Consider the following 18,150-nt stretch of genomic DNA (forward strand, 5'->3'; position numbering starts at 1 on the left):
ATATACAGGGGTACTGGTACAGAGTTAATGTGGAGGTTATATACAGGGGGTACCGGTACAGAGTCAATGTGGAGGCTGTATACAGGGGTACCAGTATTGAGTCAATGTGGAGGCTATATACAGGGGGTACCGGTACAGAGTCAATGTGGAGGTTATATACAGGGGGTACCGGTACAGAGTCAATGTGGAGGCTATATACAGGGGGTACCGGTACAGAGTCAATGTGGAGGCTATATACAGGGGTACCGGTACAGAGTCAATGTGGAGGCTATATACAGGGGTACTAGTACTGAGTCAATGTGGAGGCTATATACAGGGGTACTAGTACAGAGTCAATGTGGAGGCTATATACAGGGGGTACCGGTACAGAGTCAATGTGGAGGTTATATACAGGGGTACCGGTACAGAGTCAGTGTGGAGGCTATATACAGGGGTACCGGTACAGAGTCAGTGTGGAGGCTATATACAGGGGTACCGGTACAGAGTCAATGTGGAGGTTATATACAGGGGTACCGGTACAGAGTCAATGTGGAGGCTATATACAGGGGGTACCGGTACAGAGTAAATGTGGAGGCTATATACAGGGGTACCGGTACTGAGTCAATGTGGAGGTTATATACAGGGGGTACTAGTACAGAGTCAATGTGGAGGCTATATACAGGGGGTACCGGTACAGAGTAAATGTGGAGGCTATATACAGGGGTACCGGTACTGAGTCAATGTGGAGGCTATATACAGGGGTACTAGTACAGAGTCAGTGTGGATGCTATATACAGGGGGTACCGGTACAGAGTCAATGTGGAGGTTATATACAGGGGTACCGGTACAGAGTCAGTGTGGAGGCTATATACAGGGGGTACCGGTACAGAGTCAGTGTGGAGGCTATATACAGGGGTACCGGTACAGAGTCAATGTGGAGGTTATATACAGGGGTACTAGTACAGAGTCAATGTGGAGGCTATATACAGGGGTACCGGTACAGAGTAAATGTGGAGGCTATATACAGGGGTACCGGTACAGAGTCAATGTGGAGGCTATACATACAGAGTCAGTGTGGAGGCTATATACAGGGCGTACTGTACAGAGTCAATGTGGAGGCTACATACAGGGGTACCGGTACAGAGTCAGTGTGGAGGCTATATACAGGGGTACCGGTACAGAGTCAATGTGGAGGCTACATACAGGGGGTACCGGTACAGAGTCAGTGTGGAGGCTATATACAGGGGTACCTGTACAGAGTCAATGTGGAGGTTATATACAGGGGTACCGGTACAGAGTCAGTGTGGAGGCTATATACAGGGGGTACCGGTACAGAGTCAGTGTGGAGGCTATATACAGGGGGTACCGGTACAGAGTCAATGTGGAGGCTATATACAGGGGGTACTAGTACAGAGTCAATGTGGAGGCTATATACAGGGGGTACCGGTACAGAGTAAATGTGGAGGCTATATACAGGGGTACCGGTACAGAGTCAGTGTGGAGGCTATATACAGGGGGTACCGGTACAGAGTCAATGTGGAGGCTATATACAGGGGGTACCGGTACAGAGTCAGTGTGGAGGCTATATACAGGGCGTACCTGTACAGAGTCAATGTGGAGGCTACATACAGGGGGTACCGGTACAGAGTCAGTGTGGAGGCTATATACAGGGGGTACTGGTACAGAGTTAATGTGGAGGTTATATACAGGGGTACCGGTACAGAGTCAATGTGGAGGCTATATACAGGGGGTACCGGTACAGAGTCAATGTGGAGGTTATATACAGGGGGTACCGGTACAGAGTCAATGTGGAGGCTATATACAGGGGGTACCGGTACAGAGTCAATGTGGAGGCTATATACAGGGGTACCGGTACAGAGTCAATGTGGAGGCTATATACAGGGGTACCGGTACTGAGTCAATGTGGAGGCTATATACAGGGGGTACTAGTACAGAGTCAATGTGGAGGCTATATACAGGGGGTACCGGTACAGAGTCAATGTGGAGGTTATATACAGGGGTACCGGTACAGAGTCAGTGTGGAGGCTATATACAGGGGGTACCGGTACAGAGTCAGTGTGGAGGCTATATACAGGGGTACCGGTACAGAGTCAATGTGGAGGTTATATACAGGGGGTACCGGTACAGAGTCAATGTGGAGGCTATATACAGGGGGTACCGGTACAGAGTAAATGTGGAGGCTATATACAGGGGTACCGGTACAGAGTCAATGTGGAGGCTATATACAGGGGTACTAGTACAGAGTCAATGTGGAGGCTATATACAGGGGGTACCGGTACAGAGTCAGTGTAGAGGCTATATACAGGGGTACCGGTACAGAGTCAATGTGGAGGCTACATACAGGGGTACCGGTACAGAGTCAGTGTGGAGGCTATATACAGGGCGTACCTGTACAGAGTCAATGTGGAGGCTACATACAGGGGTACCGGTACAGAGTCAGTGTGGAGGCTATATACAGGGGTACCGGTACAGAGTCAGTGTGGAGGCTATATACAGGGGGTACCGGTACAGAGTCAGTGTGGAGGCTATATACAGGGCGTACCTGTACAGAGTCAATGTGGAGGCTATATACAGGGGGTACCGGTACAGAGTCAATGTGGAGGCTATATACAGGGGGTACCGGTACAGAGTCAATGTGCGGGGGCACCGGTTAGTCGAGGTAATATGTCCATGTGGGTAGAGTTAACGTGACTATGCATAGATAACAAACAGAGAGTAGCAGCAGGGGGTAGCCTAATAGGTAGCAATTTGAATATCCATACCACTGTACTGTACTGAGACTATTAGATAAGTAAGGCCATACCACTGTACTGACAGTATTAGATAAGTAAGGCCATACCTCTGTACTGACAGTATTAGACAAGTAAGGCCATACCACTGTACTGACAGTATTAGATAAGGCCATACCTCTGTACTGACAGTATTAGATAAGGCCATACCATTGTACTGACAGTATTAGATAAGGCCATACCATTGTACTGACAGTATTAGATAAGGCCATACCACTGTACTGACAGTATTAGATAAGGCCATACCACTGTACTGACAGTATTAGATAAGGCCATACCACTGTACTGACAGTATTAGATAAGTAAGGCCATACCACTGTACTGACAGTATTAGATAAGTAAGGCCATTCCACTGTACTGACAGTATTAGATAAGGCCCTACCTCTGTACTGACAGTATTAGATAAGGCCATACCACTGTACTGACAGTATTAGATAAGGCCATACCATTGTACTGACAGTATTAGATAAGGCCATACCATTGTACTGACAGTATTAGATAAGGCCATACCACTGTACTGACAGTATTAGATAAGGCCATACCATTGTACTGTTTAATAGATGAGCATTAGCCTCACTAATACTTTAATACAACTTATATTTATTTATTTTATTACAGGTGCCTTTATAATGCAGCCTCCCGAGTGGCGCAGTGGTCTAAGGCACTGCATCGCAGTACAGTGGTCTAAGGCACTGCATCGCATTACAGTGGTCTAAGGCACTGCATCGCATTACAGTGGTCTAAGGCACTGCATCGCATTACAGTGGTCTAAGGCACTGCATCGCAGTACAGTGGTCTAAGGCACTGCATCGCAGTACAGTGGTCTAAGGCACTGCATCGCAGTACAGTGGTCTAAGGCACTGCATCGCATTACAGTGGTCTAAGGCACTGCATCGCATTACAGTGGTCTAAGGCACTGCATCAGTGGCAGCACTACAGTGGTCTAAGGCACTGCATCGCATTACAGTGGTCTAAGGCACTGCATCGCATTACAGTGGTCTAAGGCACTGCATCGCATTACAGTGGTCTAAGGCACTGCATCGCATTACAGTGGTCTAGGCAGGCACTGCATCGCATTACAGTGGTCTAAGGCACTGCATCGCATTACAGTGGTCTAAGGCACTGCATCGCATTACAGTGGTCTAAGGCACTGCATCGCATTACAGTGGTCTAAGGCACTGCATCGCAGTACAGTGGTCTAAGGCACTGCATCGCAGTACAGTGGTCTAAGGCACTGCATCGCATTACAGTGGTCTAAGGCACTGCATCGCATTACAGTGGTCTAAGGCATTGCATCGCAGTACAGTGGTCTAAGGCATTGCATCGCATTACAGTGGTCTAAGGCACTGCATCACATTACAGTGGTCTAAGGCACTGCATCGCAGTACAGTGGTCTAAGGCACTGCATCGCATTACAGTGGTCTAAGGCACTGCATCGCAGTACAGTGGTCTAAGGCACTGCATCGCATTACAGTGGTCTAAGGCACTGCATCGCATTACAGTGGTCTAAGGCACTGCATCGCATTACAGTGGTCTAAGGCACTGCATCGCAGTGCTAGCTGTGCCACTAGAGATTCTGGGTTCGAGTCCAGGCTCTGTCGCAGCCGGCCGCGACCGGGAGACCAATGAGACGACGCACAATTGGCTCGGCGTCGTCCGGGTTAGGGGAGGGTTTGCCCGGTAGGGATGTCCTTGTCCCATCGCTCTCTAGCGACTCCTTGCACTGCGGGCCGGGCGCAGTGCAAGCTGACACGATCGCCAGGTGTACGGTGTTTCCTCTGACACATTGGTGCGGCTGGCTGCCGGGGTAAGTGGGCGTTGTGTCAAGAAGCATTGCCGGCTTGGATGGGTTGTGTTTCGGAGGACGCACGGTTCTCGGCCTTCGCCTCTCCCGAGTCCGTATGGGAGTTGCAACCATGATACAAGACTGGAACTACCAATTGGATACCGTGAAATTGGGGAGAAAAAGAGGTAAAAATGTAAATATAATAAAAAATTATAAAAGTGGCTATATAAATTATTATAAAGTGGAGAGAGAGTCCGTGTAATTCCTATCTACAGTATATAGTTTATAAGTGAAGAGTCAGTGTAATTCCTATCTACAGTATATAGTTCATAAGTGAAGAGTCAGTGTAATTCCTATCTACAGTATATAGTTTATAGGTGAAGAGTCATGTGTAATTCATATCTAATGCATATCTACAGTATATAGTTCATAGGTGAAGAGTCAGTGTAATTCATATCTACAGTATATAGTTTATAGGTGAAGAGTCAGTGTAATTCATATCTACAGACAGTGTAGGATCCTTTATATCTCCTCCAGTCAGTGATAGGGTTAATATGCATGTAGAGACCCCTTATGTTCAGAGCACAGTCTGTTCTAAAGATGAGTGTCTGTGCGGAGGAGCTAGGGCTGGGTCTGTGAGGAGGAGCTAGGGCTGGGTCTGTGCGGAAGAGCTAGGGCTGGGTCTGTGAGGAGGAGCTAGGGCTGGGTCTGTGAGGAGGAGCTAGGGCTGGGTCTGTGAGGAGGAGCTAGGGCTGGGCTGGGTCTGTGAGGAGGAGCTAGGGCTGGGTCTGTGAGGAGGAGCTAGGGCTGGGTCTGTGAGGAGGAGCTGGGGCTGGGTCTGTGAGGAGGAGCTAGGGCTGGGTCTGTGCGGAGGAGCTGGGGCTGGGTCTGGGTGCGGAGGAGCTAGGGCTGGGTCTGTGAGGAGGAGCTAGGGCTGGGTCTGTGAGGAGGAGCTAGGGCTGGGCTGGGTCTGTGAGGAGGAGCTAGGGCTGGGTCTGTGAGGAGGAGCTAGGGCTGGGCTGGGTATGTGAGGAGGAGCTAGGGCTGGGTCTGTGAGGAGGAGCTAGGGCTGGGTCTGTGAGGAGGAGCTAGGGCTGGGTCTGTGAGGAGGAGCTAGGGCTGGGTCTGTGAGGAGGAGCTAGGGCTGGGTCTGTGCGGAGGAGGGCTGGGTCTGTGCGGAAGAGCTAGGGCTGGGTCTGTGAGGAGGGCTGGGTCTGTGCGGGAGCTAGGGCTGGGTCTGTGCGGAAGAGCTAGGGCTGGGTCTGTGCGGAAGAGCTAGGGCTGGGTCTGTGCGGGAGAGCTAGGGCTGGGTCTGTGCAGGAGAGCTAGGGCTGGGTCTGTGAGGAGGAGCTAGGCGTGGGTCTGTGAGGAGGAGCTAGGCGTGGGTCTGTGAGGAGGAGCTAGGGAACAAAGAAGGAGAGAGCAGGAAAGGAAGAGGAGAGAAGAGGAGAGGAAGAGGAGAGAAGAGAAGAGAAGAGGAAAGAATGAGGAGAGGAGAGGAATAGTAAAGGAAGAGAAGGATGAGAGGAAGAGAAGAGGAATCGTGAGACACTAGTAACGCTGGCAGCACACACATTTCTATTTTCCACTGTGTGAAAACAGAGGAGAAAGAGTCGAAGATGAGAAGCAAGCATCCTCCGTCCTGCATGACACACGATGTGAGAAGCAGCATCCTCCGTCCTGCATGACACACGTTGATGCAGCAGGTCTGGTGCAGGACCAGCAGACTTCGGTAAACCAGCACAGCGCAGCAATAAGTACATCATTACTCACTAAAGGACATTCAGAGACTCGTCCCGAAGCCACTCCTGCGTTGTCTTGGCTGAGTGCTTAGGGTAGTTGTCCTGTTGGAAGGTGAATTTTCACCCCAGTCTGAGGTCCTGAGCGCTCTGGAGCAGGTTTTCATCAATGATCTCTCTGTACTTTGCTCCGTTCATCTTTCCCTCGTTCCTGACTAGTCTCCCAGAAAAACCTCCCGACAGCATGATCCTGCTACCACCATGCTTCACCGTAGGGATGATGCCAGGTTTCCTCCAAACGTGACGCTTGGCATTCAGGCCAAACAGTTCCATCTTGGTTTCATCAGACCAGACAATCTTGTTTCTCATGGTCTGAGAGTCCTTTAGGTGTCTTCTGGCAAACTCCAAGCGGGCTGTCATGTGTCCTTCAATCTGGCCACTCTAACATAAAAGGCCTGGTTGGTGGAGTGCTGCAGAAATTGTTGTCCTTCGGGAAGGTTCTCTCATCTCCACAGAGGAACTCTAGAGCTCTTTCAGAGTGACCATCTGGTTCTTGGTCACCTCCCTGACCCAAGGCCCTTCTCCCCCGATTGCTCAGTTTGGCCGGGCGGCCAGCTCTAGGAAGAGTCTTGGTGGTTCCAAACTTCTTTCATTTAAGAATGATGGAGGCCACTGTGTTCTTGGGGACCTTCAAATGCTGTAGAAATGTTTTCATAGCCTTCCCCAGATCTGTGCCTCGACACAGTCCGGTCTCTTAGCTCTACGGACAATTCCTTCAACCTCATGGCTTGGTTTTTGCTCTGACATGCACTATCAACTGTGATACCTTATATTAGACAGGTGTGTGCCTTTACAAATCATGTCCAATCAATTGAATTTACCACAGGTGGACTCCAATCAAGTTATAGAAACATCACAAGGATGATCAATGGAAACAGGATACACCTGAAGTCAATTTCGAGCCTCATAGCAAAGGGTTTGAATAAAGAAGGTATTTCAGTTTTTTTAACGTTTTTTTTTAACACACTTGTAAAACTGTCTAAAAAAACAGATTTTGCTTTGTCGTTATGGGGTGTTGTGTGTAGAAATTATTTTATTTAATTCTGTTTTTGTAGACATTTTTGCAAGTGTGTAAAAAAAAAACGTTAAAAAACCCTGAAATACCTTCTTTATTCAACAAAACGTGGGAAAAGTGGGAAAGGTCAATGGGTGTGAAAACTTTATGAATGCACTGTAGTTGTATAAAATCCACCATGTTGACAATCCACCAATTTAAGGAGAATGTACAGATGATGTGCTGAGATAAGAAACACTCAAAAGAACATAAGTTAGACGACTAAATTCATGTATTAAATAGGTAGCGCCTTCCTGGGATTTTCATGAATGGCTACCAAAGGACAGATCAGTTGATGTGATGTGGTCCAGACTAAATGTTCAGATGATTGGTGATGCCAAGACCCTATTATCCCTCCATCAGGTCCTAATGGCCTGGTACTTAGAGCTCTACTGTCCCTCCATCAGGTCCTAATGGCCTGGTACTTAGAGCTCTACTGTCCGGCCATCAGGTCCTAATGGCCTGGTACTTAGAGCTCTACTGTCCCTCCATCAGGTCCTAATGGCCTGGTACTTAGAGCTCTACTGTCCCTCCATCAGGTCCTAATGGCCTGGTACTTAGGGCTCTACTGTCCCTCCATCAGGTCCTAATGGACTGGTACTCAGGGCTCTACTGTCAATTCATTGGGTCCTAATGGCCTGGTACTCAGGGCTCTATTGTCCCTCCATCCGGTCCTAATGGCCTGGTACTCAGGGCTCTACTGTCAATTAATCGGGTCCTAATGGCCTGGTACTCAGGGCTCTATTGTCCCTCCATCCGGTCCTAATGGCCTGGTACTCAGGGCTCTACTGTCAATTCATCGGGTCCTAATGGCCTGGTACTCAGGGCTCTAGTGTCCCTCCATCAGGTCCTAATGGTCTGGTACTCAGGGCTCTACTGTACCTCTAACCACTCTGACATCAATATAAATGCATTGAAAATCACATCAAAACAAGTCACCAATTAAATTAAACAAATTCAGATTTAGCCTAAATTAAACAAATTCAGTTTTAGCCTAAATTAAACAAATTCAGATTTAGCCTAAATTAAACAAATTCAGTTTTAGCCTAAATTAAACAAATTCAGATTTAGCCTAAATTAAACAAATTCAGATTTAGCCTAAATTAAACAAATTCAGATTTAGCCTAAATTAAACAAATTCAGATTTAGCCTAAATTAAACAAATTCAGATTTAGCCTACAATTATTGCGAATTTGTTTTACATTTTGAACAGCCTACTAATAGTACTTTAAAGATACATAGATAATTAGACTGACACGTTATCTTTGGCTCTACGGAATATATCACCAACGTGCGTTTAAATCTCCTACCCTCTTTCCTTCATTCCTTTCTCCGGCGCGCAGAGAGAACGGCTGTCAACAGTTTCATGAAATATGTTTTGTTGTGAAAACATGTTACTGTCGATGTTCCTGAACATATTTCACTTGGTTTCCCACATGAAGCACTGGGTAGCTGCAGGAACAAGGTTGGAGAACCCATGGCATACAGAGTTTTAGGTGGAGGAAAAAAAATAAATCACCTGTGGCGCAGCGAAATTACCGGAGTAGACGACCCAACACGAGTGAAAAACATACCGGTGGGAAACTGGACTCTATTCAATATTCCGGTGCATATGAATGAAATGTGTTCCTGTTCGTGTGATAATGGGTCATTCTAAATCTAAAACTAATTTTACATATTAGTAAAGACAAGATTAAATTGAGAAAAGTCTGATCAGTGTGCAGCCTGAGGTAAGCAAGCTACTTCTTTTTACTTTCTCAAATCCTCAAGTCTACAGTCGCATCATGCAGCCCATCCATATCTGTTCTGATTTCTAAGACATTATAGTAACTCTGTTGTTGTTGTTTGTGTCGCACTCCTTTGCGTTCTCTTTGGCCAAGGCGCAGTTGTAAATGAGAACTTGTTCCTGGTTAAATAAATGAAGTAACAAAACATTCTAAAGGTTTGTATAATTCAAAATGAAAGTTGCCAAATAACTGTACATCTAGCATATAGGGCCTGTTTCAAATGATCACTTTTATGCTCTACATAGGCTTCATATCTGCCCACTCTCGCTCTGGAAAGGGGACAAATATCCATTGTATTTTATTCAGCGAAATTCATTTTTATTATTCTTAATATAAAATCATAAATCATTATAAAATAATGACACAGGACTGATAACATATCTTGTCAGCTAAATGAACAAACCTACAGTCTATATCATAGAGCATAGTCAGATAACATACAGTATCTAGTCTGATAAATGAACAGGCCTACAGTCTATAGCCAGATAACATACAGTATCTAGTCTGATAAATGAACAGGCCTACAGTCTATAGCCAGATAACATACAGTATCTAGTCTGATAAATGAACAGGCCTACAGTCTATAGCCAGATAACATACAGTATCTAGTCTGATAAATGAACAGGCCTACAGTCTATAGCCAGATAACATACAGTATCTAGTCAGCTAAATGAACAAGCCTACAGTCTATAGCCAGATAACATACAGTATCTAGTCTGATAAATGAACAAGCCTACAGTCTATAGCCAGATAACATACAGTATCTAGTCTGATAAATGAACAGGCCTACAGTCTATAGCCAGATAACATACAGTATCTAGTCTGATAAATGAACAAGCCTACAGTCTATAGCCAGATAACATACAGTATCTAGTCTGATAAATGAACAGGCCTACAGTCTATAGCCAGATAACATACAGTATCTAGTCTGATAAATGAACAAGCCTACAGTCTATAGCCAGATAACATACAGTATCTAGTCTGATAAATGAACAGGCCTACAGTCTATAGCCAGATAACATACAGTATCTAGTCTGATAAATGAACAAGCCTACAGTCTATAGCCAGATAACATACAGTATCTAGTCTGATAAATGAACAGTCTATAGCCAGATAACATACAGTATCTAGTCAGCTAAATGAACAAGCCTACAGTCTATAGCCAGATAACATACAGTATCTAGTCTGATAAATGAACAGGCCTACAGTCTATAGCCAGATAACATACAGTATCTAGTCTGATAAATGAACAGGCCTACAGTCTATAGCCAGATAACATACAGTATCTAGTCTGATAAATGAACAGGCCTACAGTCTATAGCCAGATAACATACAGTAGACGACTCATATTCTGTTCTTCTGAAATATATTTTCTTTATATCATAATGTATGGATTATCGACTAGATTCAGCCGCGGGACAATTTCCTTCTTGAGCGGTTGGTCTAGGGGCCATAATCATTTTTAGCAGCCGTGTAGGTGTGCCAAGTTAAATACAGATACCCATTGGTCTGAGTCACAAACAACCACAGACACAGACAGTGTTTCTGAACACTACAGACTACTGCCTCCCTGGCACTACCTAACACGACGGACAGCTCAGCAGGTTTCAAGTCAACACAGTAACTGTGTGTGGTCATTGATTTTGCATGGAATTGGGCTGTCTGTGTAAATGCAGCCATTGGGTACTGTGACTGTAACAACAACAAAAATGGACCAATAAAGCAAGTATTGTAGTGTAGTGTAGTGCAGTGTATTGCAGTGTAGCGCAATGTAGTGTAGTGTATTGTATTGTAGTGTAGTGTAGTCTAGTCTAGTGTAGTGTAGTGTAGTGTAGTGCAGTGTAGAGTATTGTAGTGTAGTGCAGTGTATTGTAGTGTAGTGCAGTGTAGTCTAGTGTAGTGTAGTGTAGAGTATCGTAGTGTAGTGCAGTGTAGTGTAGTGTAGAGTATTGTAGTGTAGTGTATTGTAGTGTATTGTAGTGTAGTGTAGTGTAGTGTATTGTAGTGTAGTGCAGTGTAGTGTAGAGTATTGTAGTGCAGAGTATTGTAGTGTATTGTAGTGTAGTGTAGTGTAGAGTATTGTAGTTTATTGTAGTGTAGTGTAGTGTATTGTAGTTTATTGTAGTGTAGTGTAGCACAATGTAGTGTAGTGTAGTGTAGTGTATTGTAGTGTATTGTTGTGTATTATAGTGTAATGTAGTGCAGAGTATTGTAGTGTAGTGTAGTGTATTGTAGTGTAGTGCAGAGTATTGTAGTGTATTGTATTGTAGTGTAGTGCATTGTAGTGTAGAGAGTAGTGTAGTGCAGTGTATTGTATTGTAGTGTAGTGCAGTGTATTGTAGTGTAGTGTATTGTATTGTATTGTAGTATAGAGCAGTGCAGTGTATTGTACTGTAGTGTATTGTAGTGTATTGTAGTGTATTGTATTGTATTGTAGTGTATTGTAGTGCAGTGTAGTGTATTGTATTGTAGTGTATTGTAGTGTATTGTATTGTAGTGTATTGTAGTGCAGTGCAGTGTATTGTATTGTATTGTAGTGTAGTGTAGTGTAGTGTAGTGCATTGTAGTGTATTGTAGTGTATTGTAGTGTATTGTAGTGTAGTGCAGTGCAGTGTATTGTATTGTATTGTAGTGTAGTGTATTGTAGTGTAGTGTAGTGCTGTACCAGTGTATTGTATTGTAGTGCTGTACCAGTGTATTGTAGTGCAGTGCTGTACCAGTGTATTGTAGTGCAGTGTATTGCAGTGCAGTGTAGTGCTGTACCAGTGTATTGTATTGTAGTGCTGTACCAGTGTATTGTAGTGCAGTGTATTGCAGTGCAGTGTATTGTAGTGTTGTACCAGTGTATTGTAGTGCAGTGTATTGCAGTGCAGTGTATTGTAGTGTTGTACCAGTGTATTGTACCTTGCTCCTTGATCTGTCGTATCTGTTTGACAGTCTCCTTGAGGATAGCACATTTGTCTGGTTTGACGTTGAAGTTATCGATGTCGTTGAAGTTAGCGAAGATCAGCTCGGCCAGCTCCTCAATGTACTTGTTTTCATGCTCGCGGTTTCTCTTCTCGATGCTTTGTTTGGGGCTGAGGAGACAGGGAGGGGGGTAGGGACAGATATAGAGAGACCAAGAGAGGGAGACGGTTAGAAAGAGACAGACAGACAGGGAGAAATACAGAGAGTCAGACAGACAAAGAGAGAGAGACACGTAGAGAGAGAAAGTAGAGCATTAGCTTCACATTCCTGACTCTGTTCACACTGATAGAACTGTGCTTAGCTGTCCAATGTGTTACCTGTAGTAAAAAAGGTACATGACAGCTTGGAGTTTGCCAAAAGGCACCTAATGGACTCAGACCATGAGAAGAAAGATTGGCTGGTCTGATAAAAGCAAGATTGAACTCCTTGGCCTAATTGACAAGAGTCACGTCTGGAGGAAACCTGCCACCATCTCTACGATGAAGCATGGTGGTGGCAGCATCACTACGATGAAGCATGGTGGTGGCAGCATCACTACGATGAAGCATGGTGGTGGCAGCATCTCTACGATGAAGTATGGTGGTGGTGGCAGCATCACTACGATGAAGCATGGTGGTGGCAGCATCACTACGATGAAGCATGGTGGTGGCAGCATCACTACGATGAAGCATGGTGGTGGCAGCATCACTACGATGAAGCATGGTGGTGGCAGCATCACTACGATGAAGCATGGTGGTGGCAGCATCACTACGATGAAGCATGGTGGTGGCAGCATCACTACGATGAAGCATGGTGGTGGCAGCATCACTACGCTGAAGCATGGTGGTGGCAGCATCACTACGCTGAAGCATGGTGGTGGCAGCATCACTATGATGAAGCATGGTGGTGGCAGCATCACTACGATGAAGCATGGTGGTGGCAGCATCACTACGATGAAGCATGGTGGTGGCAGCATCATGCTGTGGGGATGTTTTCTGCGGCAGGGACTGGGAGACTAGTCAGGATCGAGGGAAAGATGAACAGAGTAACTACAGAGAAATCCTTGATGAAAACCTGCTCCAGAGCACTCATGACCTCAGACCTTTCAACAGGACAACGACCCTAAGCACACAGCCAGGACAACGCAGCAGTGGCTTCGGGACACGTCTCTGAATGTCCTTGAACGGCCCAGCCAGAGCCAGTCTTGAACTCTATCAAGCATCTCTGGAGAGACCTGAAAATAGCTGTGCAGCGATGCTCCCCAACCATCCTTACAGAGCTTGAGAGGATCTGCACAAATACAGGTTTGCCAAGCTTGTAGCGTCAAACCCAATAACATTTGATGCTGTAATCTCTGCCAAAGGTGCTTCAACAAAGTACTGAGTAAAGGGTCTGAATACTTATGTAAAAAATTGATATATCTGGATTGTTTTTGTTTATACATTTGCAAAAAAGTGTTTTTCTTTGTCATTATGGGATATTGTGTGTAGATTGATGAGGGGGGGGGGGATATTTAAATCAATTTTAGAATAAGGCTGTAATGTAACAAAATGTGTAATAAGTCAATGGGTCTGAATACTTTCTGAATGCACTGTGTATGTAAACAGGAGTAAGTGTGACCAGAAGCAGGATAAATAGATAGATTATAATGGGAACTGAAATCAGCAAACAGCAGTGTAGTGAAAGTAATAAACTAATCAATAATCATTTTAGCAGCAGTGTAGGTGTGAGGGAGAGCATTAGTTGTCAGGGGATAGAAGCTGTTTAGGAGTCTGTTTGTCTGTGCCTCGATGAACCGGTAGCACCTGATTCATACACCAATAATTAGGAAACAGTAGACAGGTGTCGTACCAGAGTTATAATCATGACAGAACTATAGGGTTGGCAACCATCATAATCATGATCAGCCAACCAGCCAATCGGTCAGCCAGCCAATCGGTCAGCCAGCCAATCGGTCAGCCGAGTCAGCCAGGCGGTCAGCCATGTCAGCCTTATTTAACTGTACGTTTAGTTAAATAATCAGGTCTGGCCTCTTACATAAAGTTAGGCTTATGATAAGTAGTTTATAACTCCACTAGCAGGCCTATAGCATCCTGAAGGTACTGTGTAGACTTGGAGCAGTGCTCAGTCTCTAGTGTTTGAGTTGCCTATAGTACGTTAGAATGAGAGCAAAGTAGTTTAGTAGAGTTTGGTATGGTAGAGTAGAGTTCCATTTAGTTTAGCATAGTAGAGTTTAGTATGGTAGAGTAGAGTTCCATTTAGTTTAGTATAGTAAAGTAGAGTTCCGTTTAGTTTAGTAGAGTTCAATTTAGTTTAGTATAGTAGAGTTTAGTATGGTAGAGTAGAGTTCCATTTAGTTTAGTATAGTAAAGTAGAGTTCCGTTTAGTTTAGTAGAGTTCAATTTAGTTTAGTATAGTAGAGTTTAGTATGGTAGAGTATAGTTCCATTTAGTTTAGTATAGTAGAGTTTAGTATGGTAAAGTAGTTCCATTTAGTTTAGTAGAGTTTAGTATGGTAGAGTAGAGTTCCATTTAGTTTAGTATAGTACAGTTTAGTATGGTAGAGTATAGTTCCGTTTAGTTTAGTATAGTAGAGTTTAGTATGGTAAAGTAGAGTTCCATTTAGTTTAGTAGAGTTTAGTATGGTAGAGTAGAGTTCCATTTAGTTTAGTATAGTAGAGTTTAGTATGGTAAAGTAGAGTTCCATTTAGTTTAGTAGAGTTTAGTATGGTAGAGTAGAGTTCTATTTAGTTTAGTATAGTAGAGCTTAGTACGGTAGAGTAGAGTTCAATTTAGTTTAGTATAGCAGAGTTTAGTACGGTAGAGTAGAGTTCCATTTAGTTTAGTATAGTAGAGTTTAGTACGGTAGAGTAGAGTTCAATTTAGTTTAGTATAGCAGAGTTTAGTATGGTAAAGTAGAGTTCCATTTAGTTTAGTAGAGTTTAGTATGATAGAGTAGAATTCCATTTAGTTTAGTATAGTAGAGTTTAGTATGGTAAAGTAGAGTTCCATTTAGTTTAGTATAGTAGAGTTTAGTACGGTAGAGTAGAGTTCCATTTAGTTTAGTAGAGTTTAGTATGGTAGAGTAGAGTTCTATTTAGTTTAGTAGAGTTTAGTACGGTAGAGTAGAGTTCCATTTAGTTTAGTAGAGTTTAGTATGGTAAAGTAGAGTTCCATTTAGTTTAGTATAGTAGAGTTTAGTACGGTAGAGTAGAGTTCCATTTAGTTTAGTATAGTAGAGTTTAGTACGGTAGAGTAGAGTTCCATTTAGTTTAGTATAGCAGAGTTTAGTATAGTAAAGTTTAGTATAGTAGAGTAGAGTTTAGTATAGTCTAGTTTAGTATAGTAGAGTTCAGTAGAGTTCAGTATCGTAGAGTTTAGTATAGTAGAGTTCAGTATAGTATAGTTTAGTATAGTAGTGTTTAGTATCGTAAAGTTTAGTATAGTAGAGTAGAGTTTAGTAGAGTTTAGTATAGTCTAGTTTAGTCTAGTTTAGTATAGTAGAGTTCAGTATAGTAGAGTTCAGTATCGTAGAGTTTAGTATAGTAGAGTTTAGTATAGTAAAGTTTAGTAGAGTTTAGTAGAGTTCAGTATAATAGAGTTCAGTATAGTAGAGTGCAGTATAGTAGAGTTTAGTATAGTAGAGTTCAGTATAGTAGAGTTCAGTATAGTAGAGTTCAGTATAGTAGAGTTCAGTATAGTAGAGTTCCGTATAGTAGAGTTCCGTATAGTAGAGTTTAGTATAGTAGAGTTCTGTATAGTAGAGTTTAGTATAGTACAGTTTAGTAGAGTTCAGTATAGTAGAGTTCAGTATAGTAGAGTTCAGTATAGTAGAGTTCAGTATAGTAGAGTGCAGTATAGTAGAGTGCAGTATAGTAGAGTGCAGTATAGTCGAGTTTAGTATAGTATAGTAGAGTTCAGTATAGTATAGTAGTGTTCAGTATAGTAGTGTTCAGTATAGTAGAGTTCCGTATAGTAGAGTTCCGTATAGTAGAGTTCCGTATAGTAGAGTTCCGTATAGTAGAGTTCAGTATAGTAAAGTTTAGTATAGTAGAGTAAAGTTTAGTAGAGTTTAGTATAGTCTAGTTTAGTATAGTTTAGTATAGTTCAGTATAGTAGAGTTCAGTATAGTAGAGTAGAGTTCTGTATAGTAGAGTTTAGTATAGTAAAGTTTAGTAGAGTGTAGTAGAGTTCAGTATAGTAGAGTTCAGTATAGTAGAGTTCAGTATAGTGGAGTTCAGTATAGTAGAGTTTAGTATAGTAAAGTTTACTATAGTAGAGTTCAGTATAGTATAGTTCAGTATTGTAAAATTTAGTATAGTAGAGTTCAGTATAGTAGAGTTTAGTATAGTAACGTTTAGTATAGTAGAGTAGAGTTTAGTAGATTTAGCATAGTAAAGACAGCTGTTCCTACCTGGGACCCAACAGGTCAGAGGAACATTCCTTGCGTTTCCGCGACTCGGCCCTGGCAGCAGGGTTCGAGGGGTTTTCACCAACGCCACTCATCCTCACTGCATATCAGCGTCTGTTACAGGGAACACACAGAACAGAGTTTAGACTTATTTCACACAGAACAGAGTTTAGACTTGCATTCGGAAAGTATTCAGACCCCTTCACTTCTTCCACACTTTGTTAAGGTACAGCCTTATTCTAAAATGATTTAAATGAAATTAAACAGTATAATGAATCTACACACAATACCCTCTACATGACCAAATGTTTTTAGGAAATGTTAGAAAAAAGTATTCAGACCCTTTGCTATGAGACTCAAAATTGAGCTCAGGTGCATCCTGCTTCCATTGATCTTCCTTTAGATGTTTCTACAACTTGGAGACCAGCTGTGGTAAATTCAACTGACTGGACATGATTTGGAAAGGCACGCCTGTCTATTTAAAGGTCCCACAGTTGACAGAGCATGTCAGAGCAAAAACCAAGCCATGAGCTCAAATGAATTGTCCGTAGATCTCAGAGACAGGACTGTCTCGAGACACAGATCTGGGGAAGGGTACCAAAACATTTCTGCAGCATTGAAGGTCCCCATGAACACAGTGTCCTCCATCATTCTTAAATGGAAGAAGTTTGGAACCACCAAGACTCTTCCTAGAGCTGGCCGCCCAGCCAAACTGAGCAATCGGGGGAGAAGGGCCTTGGGTCAGGGAACCCGATGGTCACTCTGAAAGAGCTCTAGAGTTCCTCTGTGGAGATGAGACAACCTTCCAGAAGGACACCCAGCTCTGCGGCACTCCACCAATCAGTTATTTATGGTAGAGTGGCCAGACGGAAGCCACTCATCAGTAAACGGCACAGCTGGGACTTTGCCAGAAGACACTTAAATGATTCTTAGACCATGAGAAACAGGATTGTCTGGTCTGATGAAACCAAAATGTAACTCTTTGGCTTGAATGCCAAGCGTCACATCTGGAGGAAACCTGGCACCATCCCTACGGTGAAGCATGGTGGTGGCAGAATCATGCTGTGGGGAGGTTTTTCAGCGGCAGGGACTGGGAAACTAGTCAGGAGCGAAGGAAAGATAAACAAAGAAAAGTACAGAGAGATCCTTGACAAAACCTGCTCCAGAGCGCTCAGGACCTCAGACTGAGGCGAAGGTTCACCTTCCAATAGGACAACCACCCTAAGCACACAGCCAAGACAACGCAGGAGTGGCTTCGGGACAAGTCTCTGAATGTCCGTGAGTGGTCCAGCCAGAGCCCTGACTTGAACCCTATCAAATCTGTGGAGAGACCTGAGAATAGCTGTGCAGCGACACTCCCCATCCAACCTGACAGAGTTTGAGAGGATCTGCAGAGAAGAATAGGAGAAACTCCCTAAATACAGGTTTGCCAAGCTTGTAGCGTCACACCCAGGAAGACTCGATGCTGTAATCGCTGCTAAAGGTGCTTCAACAAAGTACTGAGTAAAGGGTCTGAATACTTATTTAAATGTGATATTTCTGTTTTTTATTTTTAATACGTCTGCAAACATTTCTAAAA

The 18,150-nt window shown here is 43.7% G+C and overlaps 1 protein-coding gene across 2 annotated transcripts in view; it reads right to left on the reverse strand.

Moving 5' to 3' along the window:
- The window catches only part of LOC112238617 (nuclear receptor coactivator 2), a 173,599-nt gene that overhangs the window by 80,013 nt on the left and 75,436 nt on the right, over nt 1-18,150 (reverse strand). For both annotated transcript variants that reach the window (XM_042308401.1, XM_042308400.1), the window contains exons 3-4: nt 16,575-16,685; nt 12,120-12,292 (exon numbers count right to left, since the gene is read on the reverse strand). In XM_042308401.1, the coding sequence (XP_042164335.1) occupies nt 12,120-12,292; nt 16,575-16,666 (265 nt within the window). In that variant the 5' untranslated portion in view covers nt 16,667-16,685. The remainder of the gene's footprint in view (nt 1-12,119; nt 12,293-16,574; nt 16,686-18,150) is intronic.

This window comes from Oncorhynchus tshawytscha, linkage group LG29 (genome assembly GCF_018296145.1).
Source record: "Oncorhynchus tshawytscha isolate Ot180627B linkage group LG29, Otsh_v2.0, whole genome shotgun sequence".
Lineage (NCBI taxonomy): Eukaryota > Metazoa > Chordata > Actinopteri > Salmoniformes > Salmonidae > Oncorhynchus > Oncorhynchus tshawytscha.